Source organism: Melopsittacus undulatus, chromosome 3 (assembly GCF_012275295.1).
Source record: "Melopsittacus undulatus isolate bMelUnd1 chromosome 3, bMelUnd1.mat.Z, whole genome shotgun sequence".
Taxonomy (NCBI): domain Eukaryota; kingdom Metazoa; phylum Chordata; class Aves; order Psittaciformes; family Psittaculidae; genus Melopsittacus; species Melopsittacus undulatus.
Genome location: NC_047529.1, coordinates 85182096 through 85198534, shown reverse-complemented (window position 1 = coordinate 85198534; position 16439 = coordinate 85182096). Strand labels below are relative to the sequence as shown.

Genomic DNA, 16439 nt, shown 5'->3' with positions numbered 1-16439 from the left:
TCAGCATCAAGATTTTTATTTTGAGAGCCTCTGGGCATTTACTCCAGACTCTAGGAGCCAGGGTTTCAGTGGGAACACAGAGGCAAATGAATCGTATTATCTACATCTTTAAAACAAACCAACCACAAAACAACAAAAAAGTACCAGTCCCTGATTTCCCTGAGGTAAGGTAGCAGCTAAAAATCGAGGTTTCCCTGTCTGTTAATTTATTCCACATTTTTAAATACTGTTATCAATCTGTGTAGATCAAAACACCTGTGTTACAGTGTTGAGAATAAATCCTGTGTTTTGTAGCCCATGTACGCAGGTCTGCTAAAGTAGCAAGTCTGTGCTAGTATATTTATTTGGGGAGTGAAGTGATTGATTTTTTTCCCCTTTATTTCACACCACATAGTTTTGAATATTTTTCCATGTGCTTTCAGGTCTCTCAGTCCTTGCTGAAATTCATATAATTTTAAAATATTTTGTCTGTAATTCCCCTCATTATTTTCCCAGTTTCAGGAACGGGACCTAGAAATAGTATCAGTTCGGTGTTTGTGATCCTTAGTGCCTGATTGTATTAGCTGAGATTCAGCCCCATATCAAAGCTGGCTTCATGACTTCCACTTGCCTGGAGACTCCCACTTGCCTGGAGCGCGGGCAGAGGTTTCCATCTGCCTGCAGAAAACCGTGTAGGTGCTCCCCTAGAGGGCACCAGCTTTCTTCGGTAGATTCCATCAGACGCTGCCTTCCCCCACCCCCAGAAGTGCAACATTTTCTCTTACCTGTTCACTGTGCTTTCAGCTCATTATCAGCTGTTTTTTCAACTGTTTCAGCAAAGCTGTGACATAAAAATCAGGAGAGCTCTGCCACATAAATTCCTATGAAATACCATAATTTGACGCATACTATAATAAGACCTTAGTGCGTTTATCATCCTGTTTGTTTACTGAAGAGGTCTAAGAACTGTTGTTTTAGTAACTAAGTATCTGATAATATGAAATGGAAACAGTTGAGCTTGCTCTCTTTCTCTCTGTACTTAAAGACTGAATGCTAGATTTGACCGTAGCTTGCAAGTATGGTCTGCTACTGTGTATCATCAACATAGACTTCCAAATCACTGGAGGCATACAGCAAGTAAGATTATTGATCTGAACTCCTCCAGGTCATTAGAACATTACCAGTTAATTTTTTCATCATTCTGTGGTTTGTGAACCAAAATTTAGACTTGGGGGTTGGCCAGGCTGTGAGAAACTAAAATTTGTGTCTTGAGGTAAGGGTACTCTTTAAATGTAGCAGTTTGACAGTATCATTACTACATTAGTAATTGAAAGTTGATACTATGATGTTGGCATGCAATATCTTACACAGTCAGGCAGGCCATATGCAGGAGTTTTAGAAGGCTTAATGCACTTCTGTGGTTTCCCATGAAGGAAGTTTCCTGGCAAAAGTCCTGATCTCTGGTGGTTTTGAAAAGGGCTGAAGTATGCTGTGGTAAAATCCTGGAAGGCTGCTTGTCTCCAAACTGCTCTTTAGGGTCTCTGCAGGCACGTCCTTCTTGGGTCACAGCTGGGTTTTCCATCCAGCCGTGAGGGCTAGGAATTTGTAAGGGAAGCAGGTGCTAGCCTCCGGCTCGAGCTTGTTCCAGGGAATGTGTGACATTGACTTATATGTAGTCAGCATGTGTACAAACCACACAGAATTACAGAATGGGATAACTGAAGGTGAAGGATGAAATAATGTAAAGATGGCAAAAGCTTGATGACATACAGGTACTTGTATACAGCACAAAGCTACATCTCACTGTATAGTACAGCAGACACTATTGTTAGGAAAAAAATCCCAGTAAAGCTATGAACAGTATTTTACCTCTGACTTTTTTGCATCTCCAGGGACAATCTCAACCAATGGGAAAAAGTAACGAGAGGTGAGGAAGCCTTTATATGGATTGCTTCCCAGTCCCTTCCTCCTGGGACCTCAGATTCACTTCCTGTGAAGATTGATGACTGAGCAGCAGCAACAAATAGCTTTAACCTGAAAAACATCCCTTCTTGTTTTGGGGATTGCTTTTTGTTTTGTTTCATTTTTATTTTGGAAGAAAAAAAAGAAAAAGAAAAAGGAAAAAGAAAAGCTACAAAATGTTAACTAAGAGGCAGATCTGCCTAGGAAGGTAGCACCCATGGAGTTACCTCAGCTAAATGACTCTGGAAGCCAATCTCCTGACCTACACCAGTGACACAACGTGAACAGAGGGAAAACGACAACCCAGAAGTTTTGGAGTCAGCTAATCAAAAGAGAGCTTACAACTTGTGAATATAAAAGACTGGCCTTATCTCATGGGCTACATTGCTGAGGCCTTAAATTAAAACTGATGGGGGGGGGGGAGGTGGGGAAATCTTAGGGGGTACTTCTAAATTGTATCTTTCTAGTAAGGGTTTCAATGGTACTTTTGTTATACTGTACTGTGGCTGGCTTTAACACCAGTGTCACTTGGGAGTTCTTGGCTATAAATAGAACAATATACCCATTGCTATTGTGAATGTTTATGTGTGATCTACTTGTAATCAGTTTGAACTCCAGCAGAATCCTTGGAGACTATAATTCATGCTTAGGTTACAGTGAATTCTCTTGCTGCAAACTAAAGGAAAACCAACATTCAGGTTAAAGTTTTAAAGTACTTCATTAAGCATCAAGCATCATGATGCAAATTGTCTGTCACTGACAAGGCAAACATTGAAAGAACTGGTGATGGTGCTTTGTTCTTCAGAATGATTTGTAAGCCTAAACAACTCCTTTCTTGAAACACTGGAAGTACTGAATATGAGAGTTTCAGGGTGTAGGTTTTGTATCCATAGTGACAGAAGCATCAGATTAAAATTTAAATGTGACAGCAAAGATTTCATTGCCTAGCTCACAATTAATTAGTCATCATCTTTATTTCTACCTGCTGAGTTGTATTTGAAAAGGTATTAGAGACGTACCTGAAGTATGCTATCTGCTGGGAGCAAAAGCCTTGTCAGAAAAATCAGGTCTGATAAGAGAGGTTGTGGTACCATCACAATAAATCAGAAAATGTTTTTGTATTGACTAGCTTTTGTGTTGCACAGTAACACTGTATGTCTTCTACTGCTCTTTTCCCCCATCCGGAGATGAGTGAAATTAGGGAACATCTCCATTTGTCTATTTTTTTCCCCTAGTTCAGCAAAATTTCCAGGATTAGAATTGCCTTTCTTAGAGGAAAAATAGCTGACTGAAGAAAAGTACTCTAAAATAGTGTGTTTACAGTTCTGTGCTGACAGGTAGGCTTCAGCCTTACAAACTTCTGCACAGACTTTAAGACCTTACATTTAATGCCACTCTTTTCAATTTAGTGCAATTGTACAGAGTATATTTCAACAACACTTAATATGCCTTCATCTTTTTCTTAAAAGTAACGAGAAAAAAATTTCTTTGTATTAATCCACACAGTAGGTGAAAACACAGTCTTTGTAAACCTTTCACATACAGCCTATACTATATGCTTTTTTTCACAGAAAATACACTCTTGTTGTGGCTTCGGGAGAACATGGCCATTTGTGTAACTGCAACAAATAGTAGTGATTTTAAAGACAGAACAAAGGTTCTTTTTTCCATCTTGTGTTTGTTGAGCTGTTTTGCTCTAAGCATGCCATCTTACGGGTTTTATGTAAATGACTTGGATTCTTGAGTTTTGCCTTTTGTTATGGTCGAGCACATACCAGTATCTGTACATGTGTGCAGTATGTGACAGATAATCACATAATGTATAAGTGCACTGGAGCCTTTGCATAGATACTCTAGAGGTTAAGAATTTAATATGAAGTTATTTTAGTTATATGATATACATTATCCAGCAGCAGCCCCATAATTTTTTTCCGGTTTGCTTTACCAATTCTAAGTGCAAGAAATTTGTTGTTGACCACAGCAAACTATTTTGGGGAAAAAAAAAAAACAACAAAACAAAACCACAAAATTAAAAAATGGTGGGAAGCAGTTGTACCAAAGTAGAATGAAAAGTATCTCGTGCTGTGTCCTCTGTTTTACTCCTTAGCAGTTCTGGTTTAGTTAAATCATGCAGATGAAACCTTTCATCTGCTAAGTGCTCAAGACACAGTCACAGTTCCTAATTTACATGGAATTTATCTATACCTATGGTGACTACAGAAATACTCTCTGGAATTCAGATACCCCCAACAACTGAGTGGAATCTTTTTCCTTCATGGATTAAGTATATTTGCTGTTATTCTCCCTCTTTGAATACTGATCATACAAGCACTGCAAAAATATTCCCTATCACTCTGTGTTGGTGTGTATGGAAAGCTTTTAATTCATCTCTTGCTCATTGATAGTAAAGGTAACTTCACTAGCTCTGTTACCCTTCAAAGTATTTGGCAGTAGCACATAATATTTTATGTTTCTGACAAATTTGTCAAATTGGCAATAAGTTATTCTACTAATGTTTAAAGTTGATCAGATATTGTTTCTAATGTAGAACTATACAGATCACATTAAGTATATGTTTGCCAGAGTATAATGTCTGTTAGAAAGAAAAACTGTGGCTCCAGATGTTGTGGTTTAGTTTGCTTTCCTGGTGCGTTAAAGGAGAAAGGTCATGACAAAATGTTACTCTTTGTTAGCACCTAAACCAGCAAAAATAGCCCACAGAGTGCAGAATCAGATGTGTATTGTTTATTGTAGAAACAAACTTACACCTGCACTTCCAAAGTCAAACCTACCAAATACTAAAATTTTGAATCTGCATTAGAATTTTATGGCTCAAATCATTGCTCAACATTGCATGGTGAGATTAAATTGTTCAAAATTCTGGACTTGACCTCACAAATAGAGTAAGACATCTGGATCTGTAAGGCATCTGGCTCATTAAGCTAAACTGCCAAAAGCCATTCTTCCTTGCATTTTTATCATCCTAAAATTGATCTTGACCAAGATCAGTAAGAATGTATAAAAACCTAACAGATGTCTCCTCTCCTAGAGGTGTTAAACTTTATACTGCCAGAACTGCTTTATTTTTGTTATTAATTTCAGTAGTTTTTCCCTCTTAAGACCGAACTGTTTGAAGCCATGTCTGAGCATTTCTACTGTATTATGAAGTGATGCCTGAAAGGTATGCACTGAGAAAAATAGTTGACATAGCATGATACTCAGAGGTTGCATATTGTATTACTGCACTGACAGAAATTCCATTGTTATAATTAATTTATGAATTTTGGACAGTAGTGCAACGTTCTGCTGTAACGGTTCAATTCATGGCAGTATTATATATTTAGTTAGTAAGTGCCCATTAGAGAAGTGCAATGGGTGTTTTTTTAGCTGAAGTATGTGGTAAAAAGCTATTTACATTGGAGGGGACATGCAGTGTGTAATTCATCTTTTTATGTGGCACAGACTTCTTTCATGTGTTTAAACTTAGAACAGTGTGATCAGTTTGCTGTGACTGCATTTAGTGTTAAAATTGTAGGGATAGCAAATAGCACTATTCATGTTAAAAACTAGATTGTTAGATGATCAAAACAATTATGACCCTCTTGAAATAATGCATTTGCCTCAAACACTGTGATATAGGAACAGTTCTGTGAAGTAGAACAATTAATTCAATTAATTTATTCATTCTAAACACAGAAAAGGCTTTCTGCACACTACCACAAGAAAGCTCACGTTCAAACTTTAGGTTATGAATCCCAATCTAGCAAAGGCACATCATAACTCTTGTTTTGCTTTCTGACCAAAAACTGTGCTCGATTGTAATACGGGTGTATACTCTGTCAAAAACCCTAAAATAATGGACTGCTTTCTAGGGTAGATCAAACTGATTTGTAGAGTAGTTTCATATATATATTCAAAATTCAGGTTGGGCTGTTATGTGAAGAAGAAAGAACTTCAAGGTAACAACATTCAACTTTACTACATTTAGTGAGCTGAAGAATTTGTTTTATATATATATATATTTACACACACATATATATATATATGATACATATAAACTATCTTTGTAAAAAAAACAAAAAATATGCAAGTGCAATAATTTAAAGAGGTCTTAACTTTGCATTTATAAATTATAAATACTGTACATGGTGTGTAATTTTTTCATGTATTCATTTGCAGTCTTTGTATTTAAAAAACAAACCTAAACCTTTACTATTACGTTTGTACAATAGAACAGTAAGCATTTATTATGATATAGTTACGTTGTAAATAAATTCACAAACCAAACAGCCAGTACATATGCATATATGGGTGTCCTATTGTGAAGCCTGTTTTTGCTTTTACTGCTGGCTTTAGCACAGCAAGACTACTTCTGTGGATATGTAATTATACATATAAATATATGTATGATACATGAAATATATTTAGAAATGTTAATAATTTTAATGGATATATCTATACATATACTTTGGTGTGAATATTAATGAATACAGAGGTTTTTAATATTATTTTTCATGTTTATTTTTGCTATTATTGGGAGTGGAAGTGAGGGATGGGAAGTGTGTGTACGTATCATGTGTTTATACCACAAGTAAACCACAGGAGAAAGGGATTCAAAACATGATGAAGCCCTTTAAAAAGGTAGTGCCTGTAATTGCAATTTACTGCTTATGATGTGTTTTCCCAACATAATTTAATTCCTTATTATTATTATTACTTATTGCAAGTTCACATTGTCATGAACTGCAAAGGGATCCACTTTGCCATTTGTCCTCCTGTTGCCAGAGAGCTTACCTTGCTGTTGACAGCTACTTCCACACAGATCCTTACTTTGCCAGTGTCGAATGGCAGGGCAGCTGATGCAGAATCATTTGCTGCTTTTTGGAATCATGGAAATCCTGAGATATTGAATTGTAGAAAAATAATCCTGCACCCAAATCTTTAAGGTTTGCCAGTCCAAAGTGATATAGGGTTTTGACAGCTCCCAGTACCCTGAAATACAAGGTAGGTTCAGGGAACTATAAAGCAAAATTCTGAACAACGTATTGGCAGATAATGATAAGATAGGGAATGTGTGCTTATCTACCCAATACACTGATTGGCTTCAAAGGTCTCTCACACTGTTCATGCTCAGTAAACAGGGTATTGGCCAGAGTGGTCTTGTGTCTTTATATGATTCTTCATATCCCTTCCATTCTCAAAGACGATGAGCCTGGGATGGAGTTCAACCTGGACTCTCTATCTAGTTACTCAGTATGCCCTCCAGACTTCCCTGGTCTCCCTCCTCACTTAAGGAATGCAGCATTGCTAGGATGACTTGACCAGAAACAAGTTTCCAGGGCAACTGGCTCAGTTTAACTGCTGCATGCGGCTGTCAAAAACAAATATTACAAAATGTACCTGGGTCTGTGCTGTTGTGACCAGCCCACCCAGAAAGCTCTGCTTGCTGCAAGGGATGTGATGCTAGGGCTAACTTTAGTTATTAAATGGAAACTGCACTGAATTCTAATGCATTTTTTTAGTATTTATTCATTTAAGTTAAAGCTTTACAAATTATGTTGAGGGACAAGCAATAGAAGAGGAATGTTTTTGTGATTGCTATTGAGTTGGTCCTTTCCACCTGTTTCTGTGTTGTTGGCAAGGAACTGTAGGCTGAAGTCGATTAATGACTTTCTGGTCAAGCTTTTGAAATTGATCACAGTCAATCGCATGCTTTTTTATATTTTTCTGCTTGACATGCAGACTTAGCTCTTGTAGCACACCACAGTGCTTTGCCATTGATGGTCACTGCCTAGTCAGTATGTTTCTTTAACCTTTTTAGCCTTTTTTATTGAAAAATGCCACCAGAAACTTAAAGCAGCCGCTGAATATGTTCCGATGCAGATTTTTGAACTTATAAATGAAAAAGGACCTTAACTGAAGCTCAGTGAAGTTTGGGGAGGAAAGGAGTATTTCTGTTGGTTTTGAGGGCCTTTGAATTATGCTTGTTTGAAAGTAACCAAGTGCTCTGTAAAATCAAGTGCTCATTTGAGTCACTTGTAAAGGACACAGACTTCAGTGGATTTCAGCTGCTCAACAACTGTTGGAAGTTACCTTATTGTACTTACTTTGCTTAAGACGGTTACTAAGGAGAAATTCCCCTTCTTCAGTCTGTAGTCCCTCCTAGGATTAGGGGGAAAACTTTATTCAGGGTGTTGCGGTAGTGCTGTAGGAAAAGCTACCTGTGCTGTGCACATTGCTTACAAAGATGAAGTTCTTTGCCTCTGCATCAAGAATGAGTTACAGAGCAATGCTTCAGAAGGTAGTTGGCGCGTGTGCGTGAGGCCTGTTGTTTAAAGTTTTTCTAAAATAAAGGGGAAACCTGAGACTCAAGAACTGTGGAAAAAATGAATTATACCAGGTAAAGTTTACCTTTGATGTGATTCTGGTTTGTAACATTGCTGGAATGACTGAATGATTTTCACCGTAGTGGCTGTTACCTGGCATTAATTACTCAGCTGGCATTAATTATTTTTCTTTTTTACAGCAACGTAAACCCTGTGAATATAGGTGAGATGTTTGTAGAGCTACTTCTGTTTCTGTATTTATGCTGCTTATAGAAGCAACGTAAGTTGTTAATAAATGCTATTTAATAAGCATATGGAAATGAAAAAATAGAAAGAAAAAGGCCAAAAGAGAAACTTTTGGATGCACCTCAGTTGAGTCAGTATCTGTTAGAAGCCTCAGTAACCTCAATAGAGAGAGAAGAAGAACAGGCTGAATTCTCTTCCTTTCTAGAGCTTGTTAAGTTATCCTAAATATACACTGGTTGGGAATATTAGTTTCACTAATGTTACTTTCACTTCAGGAAGAAAAACGAAATAAATAGGATATGTCACATTCTACAATAGGATAAGAAATCAAATACAAATTGTGTAATTCTCCACATGACTCTGCAGGGTTTATCCAGATCTTTCACATGCTTTTCCTCTGTATGTACATAAAAGCACATATTCTTAAAATGTGCAATTATCTGACAGCCTGTATATACATATATATATAAAATATGCAATAAATATATATATATAGTATGCAACACTGTACTTTTGTTGCATTTGGTGTCTCTTTCAGATACAAGTAGCCTAGGAGAAAAACGTAACATACCGAGAAATGGTCAGAGGGAAGTGCTTGTGAAAGATCCATTAGAGAGAATAATATTTTGAAGAAAAAAAAAAACCTTTTTTACTCTGAGCATATTTGCATTTAATTTAATAATAAACTGCCTGGGTAGTAATTCTCCGAATAGCTAATATCTCCAAGCACAGACTCCAAATAGCTATTACGATTGTTGGAAGTAATACAATCACAGCACTTGTTAGCAACAGGCTGGGAACACACAGAAACAGACTTCATAACTAAACTATGAAAATAAACTACCAAAAGAAAAGCATTGGTATTTTAAAGTGTTGAAATGTTGAGAAGTAATTTTCTCAACTACTTTCTTAGCATGTGGCAGATACCCAGCTTGTTGGAAATGGGTGTTTGCAGGGTGGGGAAAGCTTTAGAGGAGCTGCTGTCACTTTTCTCTCCTATAGTCTAATGTGGAGCCTATGTAGTACTACACCTCATACAGCACTGACTAAAGCAACCTAACCCAGAAACTGTTCTGCTCATCACTGTCACCATGTTAATAGGATTGGAGGGTGCTCAGTTGTGACTGAGTCCTCTCTGCCAAGGAAGAGGTAAGCACCATTGATAAGGTGATCTCTGCCAATCACCAAAACAAGTAGTAAGACACACCCAAACCAAACATACCCCTGTGCAACAAAGACTCTGGGGTGGAAGTCCATGGTGTTGTTCATCTCTGCGTCCAGCAATACTAACTGGTAGAAATCCATAGGAGCAGAACTGTTGTGAAATCCTGCCTGAAGGGCCTGCGCCTGCACCATGTACCCAAGCAGATACCCCCTGACCTGTAGGGTGATGAAGCCTGGGTCTCTTACGGGCTTGCATTATTATTATTAGGTTTAAAAAATCAAGTTGGGTTTTCTATCTTTGCATGTAACTGAATTTCTCTTCTGCTTCCTATTACAGTCCATCTCTTGCTGTGCTTTGGCCGTAATACACAGAGTCCCATATTCTGTAGAACCTGGACAGCAGAATGAGCAGTTATGGGGAAGACCCCAGTTTTCTCCCTAAACAGCCACCTCTTTTATAAAACATGGGGCTTTGTTAGTTTTGAGACTGTACCCCTCTGAAGTTTCGATGAAATCAACCAATACCTTCAAAAGCTTTATGGGAGACAGTGAAGGTGCCAGGGAGTGGGAGGTCTAGTCTGACATTGCTGGAAAGCCACCTAAGATACCAGACTGCTTTACAGTTTAAACTTTTACTTCAGAACTATGGCAAAAGAATAAGATTTATAGAATCATAGAATCATAGAATAGTTAGAGTTGGAAAGGACCTTAAGATCATCTACTTCCAACCCCCCTGCCATGGGCAGGGACACCTCCCACTAAACCATGTCACCCAAGGCTCTGTCCAACCTGGTCTTGAACTCCACCAGGAATGGAGCATTCACAACCCAGGTGTAGGACCTTGCACTTGGCATGGTTAAACTTCGTGAGGTTGGCATCAGCCCACCTCACAAGTGTGTCAAGGTCCCTCTGGATGGCATTCCTTCCCTCCAGCGTATCAACAGAACCACACAGCTTGGTGTCATCAGCAAACTTGCTGAGGGCACACTCAATCCCACTGTCCATGTCATTGACAAAGATGTTGAACAAGACAGGTCCCAACACCAATCCCTGAGGGACACCACTCGTTACTGGTCTCCAGCCGGACACTAAGCCATTGACCACAACTCTTTGCCTGTGGCCATCCAGCCAGTTCTTTATCCACCGAGTGGTCCACCTATCAAATTGATGTCTCTCCAATTTAGAGACAACGATGTCGTGTGGGACAAGATCTTTTGAAGTCCCTCATACTGTATGTGTGTGCTTGCCCTGCAAACTGATTTTTGTCATCCCTAATGTGCTAACTGAACAATGCAACTTGCCTGCAGGGTCTCAGGACAAGTCTGTGCTTACCTTGGTTTTTCCTGCTGTGGACGCACTATGTAGAGATATTTTTTCTCTCTCTGCACTGGTGAACAGCTATGTCTGGGTTTCAAGGCTGAGTGCAGCAATGCTTTGAACTACATACAGGTTATATTTCTGGCACTAAAGTGGTCATCAAACTGGGATGGAGACAAACAACTAAGTAGCATGTACTGTAAAATTGTGTTAGATTTTAGCTTGTTAAGGACTTCTGGTTTTGTTTAAGGACTTAAGTTTAGCTCTCTTAAACCTAGTTGTGGAGCCTGCTGGTGTTGACACCAGCCTTCTCAGTGGTACTAATGAGACTGAATGCTCTGACTGTTGAATAGTTGGACTCCAGTGCAGTCCCCAGATACTGTAAACACTTTCTGATGGATGGGCTGTATTTAAGGGCTCCATTTTGTCCTTTATATAAAGCCTGCCCTGCACAGCAGAAGGATTTGAATTATCCCGGTCCTATGGCAAGCCTCCTCAGCCTCCTGCTGTTTCCTGTCTGCAGTCTAGAGCCTTCAGCTCTGTCCTGATCCAGGTGGAAAAAGTGGACCTGGATCCTGGTTGTGTTCATGAAGGATTTTCAGAGAAGAAAAAACAGTCTTAGAGAGCGCTTGGGACAGGTGTAAATGCCTAAGTTATCATCAGTCCCAAAAGTACAATGTCTCTTTAGCTTCTGAAAGCAGCAGTGTATTTAGTTTGTATTGACATCAGAAGACCTCCTCTAATAATGCAAATGCTGTTTGCCCTTATTCTCCAGCTTTGGAGCTTGTCTTTGACACAAGTACGAGTCTGAACCTGCTGTGCCCACTACACAGCCCAGATTACACATCAGGCTCAAACAGTATCCAGCCTATTTGTCTGCCAGAGATAATTAAGAAAGCATCTGCACTCATCCTGTCTCTTCCATACACCATAGGGCTGCCTCTGCTTAATGCAATGGACCTATGCGACCTCTGAGCTGTTCTGTGGATCTGAGCACAAGATCACCCTGGCTGCCAGTAGCCTGGCTCAGGCCACTCACCAGGGCTTACAGAATGAATACATCCAACCCTTCAAATGGACCATCTGCCCTCTGGTTGATCGTGTCTTTTTATATAATAACAGTACAAAATTAAAGTAAATGGAACTCATGACTGTGACAAAGTATATAACAACCGTGAAATATTTGCATTTCAGTGCATTTGAGGGGAAAGATAATATCCATAAAACATGTAGCATTAGATGTGATTCCTTGGCAGCCTTTTCTGTTGTTCATTGCAAACAGAAGTCCCACTGTAGCACCAACAGTAATGGAAGGAATGCTGCCACTTCTTTTCCCTTTACACAAGCATAGTTTGAGAAGCAGGAGCAAAGACTGCGAAAGGTAAGACAGACTTTGCAGCTTGGCGCCTACAAGTTTCACTACTAACAAAGCTGTATTGACTCAGTTAGATTTGTGGTCACTGTACGCTGGATGGGAATGATCACCGCTGGGTGCAGATGGGAGAGTTTATGTTTATTCTAAACTATAACTGGGTCCAACCAATTTGTGACTCCTCAGCATAAACCCAGAGACTCTATGGAAGGAGGAGCTTGAGCTGCTGTATGCCAGTCTGCAGGGTGGATGTCAGCCTGAGGGACAGACTTTGGAGTCAGGCAGGTGTGATGATCAGTGCCATGGCTGATGTTTGCTGAAGTGGTTGTTATGTAATTGTCAGGAATCAGGCATGCAGTCCGATATTGCTCTGACTTCTGGAGAAATGGATTTCATTAGGTATGATTGTAGCATTAACACACAAGCATCAGTATGGTTATTTGGGGTTTTGATTTGTTTTTTTGTTGTTGTTTGGAGTTGCTGGTGGGTTGGTTTTGGTTTGGTTTTTTTTTGGGGGGGAGAGGGTTGCTTTTTCTCTTGTGGTTTGTGTTGGTTTTTGTTTGTAGTTCTTCCTTTCTATCTGCACTGGGAACAAAATGATGGGATTTTTTAAGCTGATGCATACGTGATAGGACAACTGTGCTGAGGAGATGGGGCCTTGGTCATGGTCCTAAAGCCAGACATGCACTCTCAATATGTCGTCAGCTTGTCTCCATTTTGATTCAGCAACTTGATGTGGGTCTAGAAGTCTGGTCTGCTGCTCATGGAGGCCCAGCTTGTCTGTGGCTTTGCTACAGATTGTGCTTTTAAGACTTTCCATAGTATGTTTTCTTTCACCTCTTCCATAGCCCCTTTGTTTTTAAGTGTACAGACTTGTTTATAGCCAGTTTCCCATGTGACAGATTTGGTACAGTCACCTCCTGTCTCCTGAAATACATGGAGATGCTGTGCCTTGACTTCATCTTGCTTCTTGGTCTCTCGCTAGATGCTGGTGTGACTATGTGAGGATACAGGAATTCAGTTTACTGGATGAATTCTGTTGCTGTCCTCCACACTGCACCCACGCAGTACCTCAGGTCAGTCCAAGGCTAAAAATCAGGCTAAAGCAGGAAGCCCTCTTTCTTCAAGGGTTAAAATATTTTTGATATGTAATGAAAAGACCCGGTGCTCTGTCAATGTTTGCACTATGTTGTTTTGGAGGTTAGGCAATGTGGAGGTAAAAAACAAGCATTATCAGAGGGTTTGATGTCAAGTCTCTGTCCTTTGTGTTTGTAACACCTGAGTCACAGGATAGCTTTAGAAACAGATTAAGCCTCACCCTACCAGGTGGTGGCCAAGGTCCTCTGCACTCCTGTGTTAACAGGGAGGGTGGTACAGGACTCAGAACAGGAAACCACAGCTTTTTCTTCAAATGGGATGAAGGGTGGCAAATGGGGGTGAGTATCAAAGAGAAGGAGGCAGGCAGAGGAGGGGCAGGAACCAAGTCAAGAGGAGTCAGCCTTGTCTGAACAGGAGCCATAACTGCCCAGCTGGTGCATGGTGTGGTGCATGGGTGTTGAAAGGACTGGCAGATGGTGCTGTGAGCCTGGGAGGTTTTTAAACAAGGACATAGGATGAAGGGTATCATCACTGAACTAAAAAATAGCAAACATACCACTCATATTCAAGTATAGCAGGGGGAAAGGGAGAAGTAACAGCCAGGCACTGCATTCAAATTAATTGACCTTTAGCTACTTGAGGAACATGTACATTTGGGACAAATTTTGAGAGCAAATCTATTTAAAGACATGGAGGGAACAGAAAATAGAGAAGTTTACCAAAAATAGAACATGCTAGAAGTGCTTCCCTCCTTTTCTTCCTTTGGTAACTAATGCTTTGAGACAAGGTGTTGGATGTCTGTAGGGGTTTGAAATAGTGTCAGCCAAGCCATTCTTAGACATATTGGAGAAAACAGTAATTAGTGCAAGAAGCAGTAGTAATTAGCACAAGAAATAACTGGAGAGATGAAGGGGGTATCCCAAAAGCCTGCCTGGGTGCACTGAGCATCCCAGCACCCATCCTCCAGGATATCACAATCAGGTCCATGAAAGGTGGGTGGCAGAGCCTGCTGCCAGCCAGGAGGGCTGTCTCAGGCTGGCTGACCTCAGGCTGGGCAGGGGATGGTTGTAGCTGGAGGTTAAGGCTTGCGCAGGACCAACAGGTGCCTATGGTAATTCTGGGGGCCCTGCTTGTCCTCCTGGGCAGGGAGGCAGCCAGTCTGTGGCAATGGATGGGGCCTATGATGAGAACTGGTCCTGGCTGAAGGGTGAGGTGGGATGTTTGGCATACAATGAGGAAGCCATGAGGGACATAGTGGGTGAGGTCTTAACCAGCCTGCAGCAGATGTGTGGACTTTTCATTGTCAGGATAAGCCAAGCATTGCCTGTGTACTCCATGCTGGTGAGCAGGGATTGGCATGGCACACACTGCACAGCCACCCCTACTTACCAACCTTGTCTGAAACCTCATGCCAGGCTCTGGCACACATGTGTGTGTTTTGCCATGTACCCCAAGTTTTCAGCTCCTGGGAAGCCATGCTCAGTCCTATTGAGATGCTTTGTCACACTTCAAACCCTCAGGTTCTATAGGCAAAAATATCCCTCTGCCTCCTCAGGAGGTATATCAAGAGGAGAGATGAAAATGTAGTTAACATCTCTTCCACTCTGCAAGTGCCAATTATGTGGGTTTTTTTTCTCAGATGGTCTAGTTTATAAATATAGCTAGCTAAATTCAGAGTAACTGTTTTCAACCTGCATTTAGCACTTAAGTGGGCTGGTTCTATTTTTGGGCTGAAGAAGCATTTGTGTGCCTCAAATCCCATCTAAGTTCTTCTAACTATATCAGCCAGTCTAATAAAAGAGGTTGCCTCTTCCTACAGACCTTGCCTTATATCCTTCAGGCACTGACTGCAATAGCGCTGCTGCTTCTTCTTTCCTGTTGCTTCTCTGCCACCTGCAGTGCACGGCTTGAATGCACAAGACAAAGGATGAGGGGAAGCACATCAGGGTATTTCCTGACAGTCAGTTGCATTTGTGAGCTTAAAGAAGCTCCTGGAAATACAGCAAGATCTAAGCTGGATGATACCTCTAGAGTTCATCTAGTCCAGCCCTCTTACATGCTGGGCTAAGAAATTTTGATCCAGTGCTCAGGACCGTATCCAGTGGAATTGCAGGTACTTCCAGGAGATTTCACAACTCCTCTGGGCACACGCTTCAGTGCTGAATCATTCTTGTTGTGAAGATTTTTTTCCTTACATTCAACCTCTTTATCCTTCATTGCAACATGTGGCTGTGTCCCCTTGCCCTTTCACTGTGCACCTCTGAGAAGAGGGTTGTTTTTCCTCTACTGCTCTTTGCATTGCAAGACTATAATATCTTTCCTGCCTCTCCTTAGTGGTATCATCTCTGGGCTATACAGAAATGCTCCTCCTTGTGTGGCCAGTGCTTCAGCCTCTTAGCAGTCTTGGTGTTAACAATCTCTGCAGGATTCTCTCCGGTTTGTCAATGCCTTCTTTGGTGTATAGGACCCAAATCTGAGCACCATGGCCTTACCAGTGTGGAGAGGAATAAACACTTTCCTTTGCTGGCTATGCGCTTGCTTATATAGCCTACTATGTGGTTAGCTGCCTTTGCTACAAGCCACACTGCCATCTCTTGTGCAACTTGCCCAAAAGGATCCCTCAAGTACTCTTCTGCAAAGCTGCTACCTATCCAGTTTGTCTTTAGCATGTACTGCTAGGTAGGGATAGGCTATCCAAGCTATAGACATTTCACTTCTCATTCTTGACCTTTCAGAGGTTTCTGCTGGCCCATTCCTCCAGCTTGACAAGATGTCTCAGGCAGCTTTTTCTATCTTCTACTTTTTTAAGCATGTAGTTTTCCATCCTCTTGTGCTTGTGTTTATGCTATACAGATGTGCTCAAAGACTTAGTTCCTCCTTAGAGCAGTGTTTCTTTTATTATAGACTGTAGGGTTTTTAGAAGCAGACTACTGTTGCTGCAGTGGAGATAGATAGTCTCAGAATGGCAAGGGCCT

General features: G+C 40.5%; 1 protein-coding gene across 2 annotated transcripts in view; it reads left to right on the top strand.

Annotated features, from left to right (window-relative positions):
- The window catches only part of PDE10A (phosphodiesterase 10A), a 181287-nt gene extending 174838 nt beyond the window's left edge, over window positions 1–6449 (top strand). The window contains exon 22 of one of the 2 annotated variants that reach the window (XM_005150122.4): window positions 1872–6449. In XM_005150122.4, coding sequence (XP_005150179.3) covers window positions 1872–1989 — 118 coding nt within the window. In that variant the 3' untranslated portion in view covers window positions 1990–6449. The remainder of the gene's footprint in view (window positions 1–1871) is intronic. The other variant, XM_005150121.4, reaches the window with a different exon arrangement.
- The last annotated feature ends 9990 nt before the right edge of the window (window positions 6450–16439 follow it).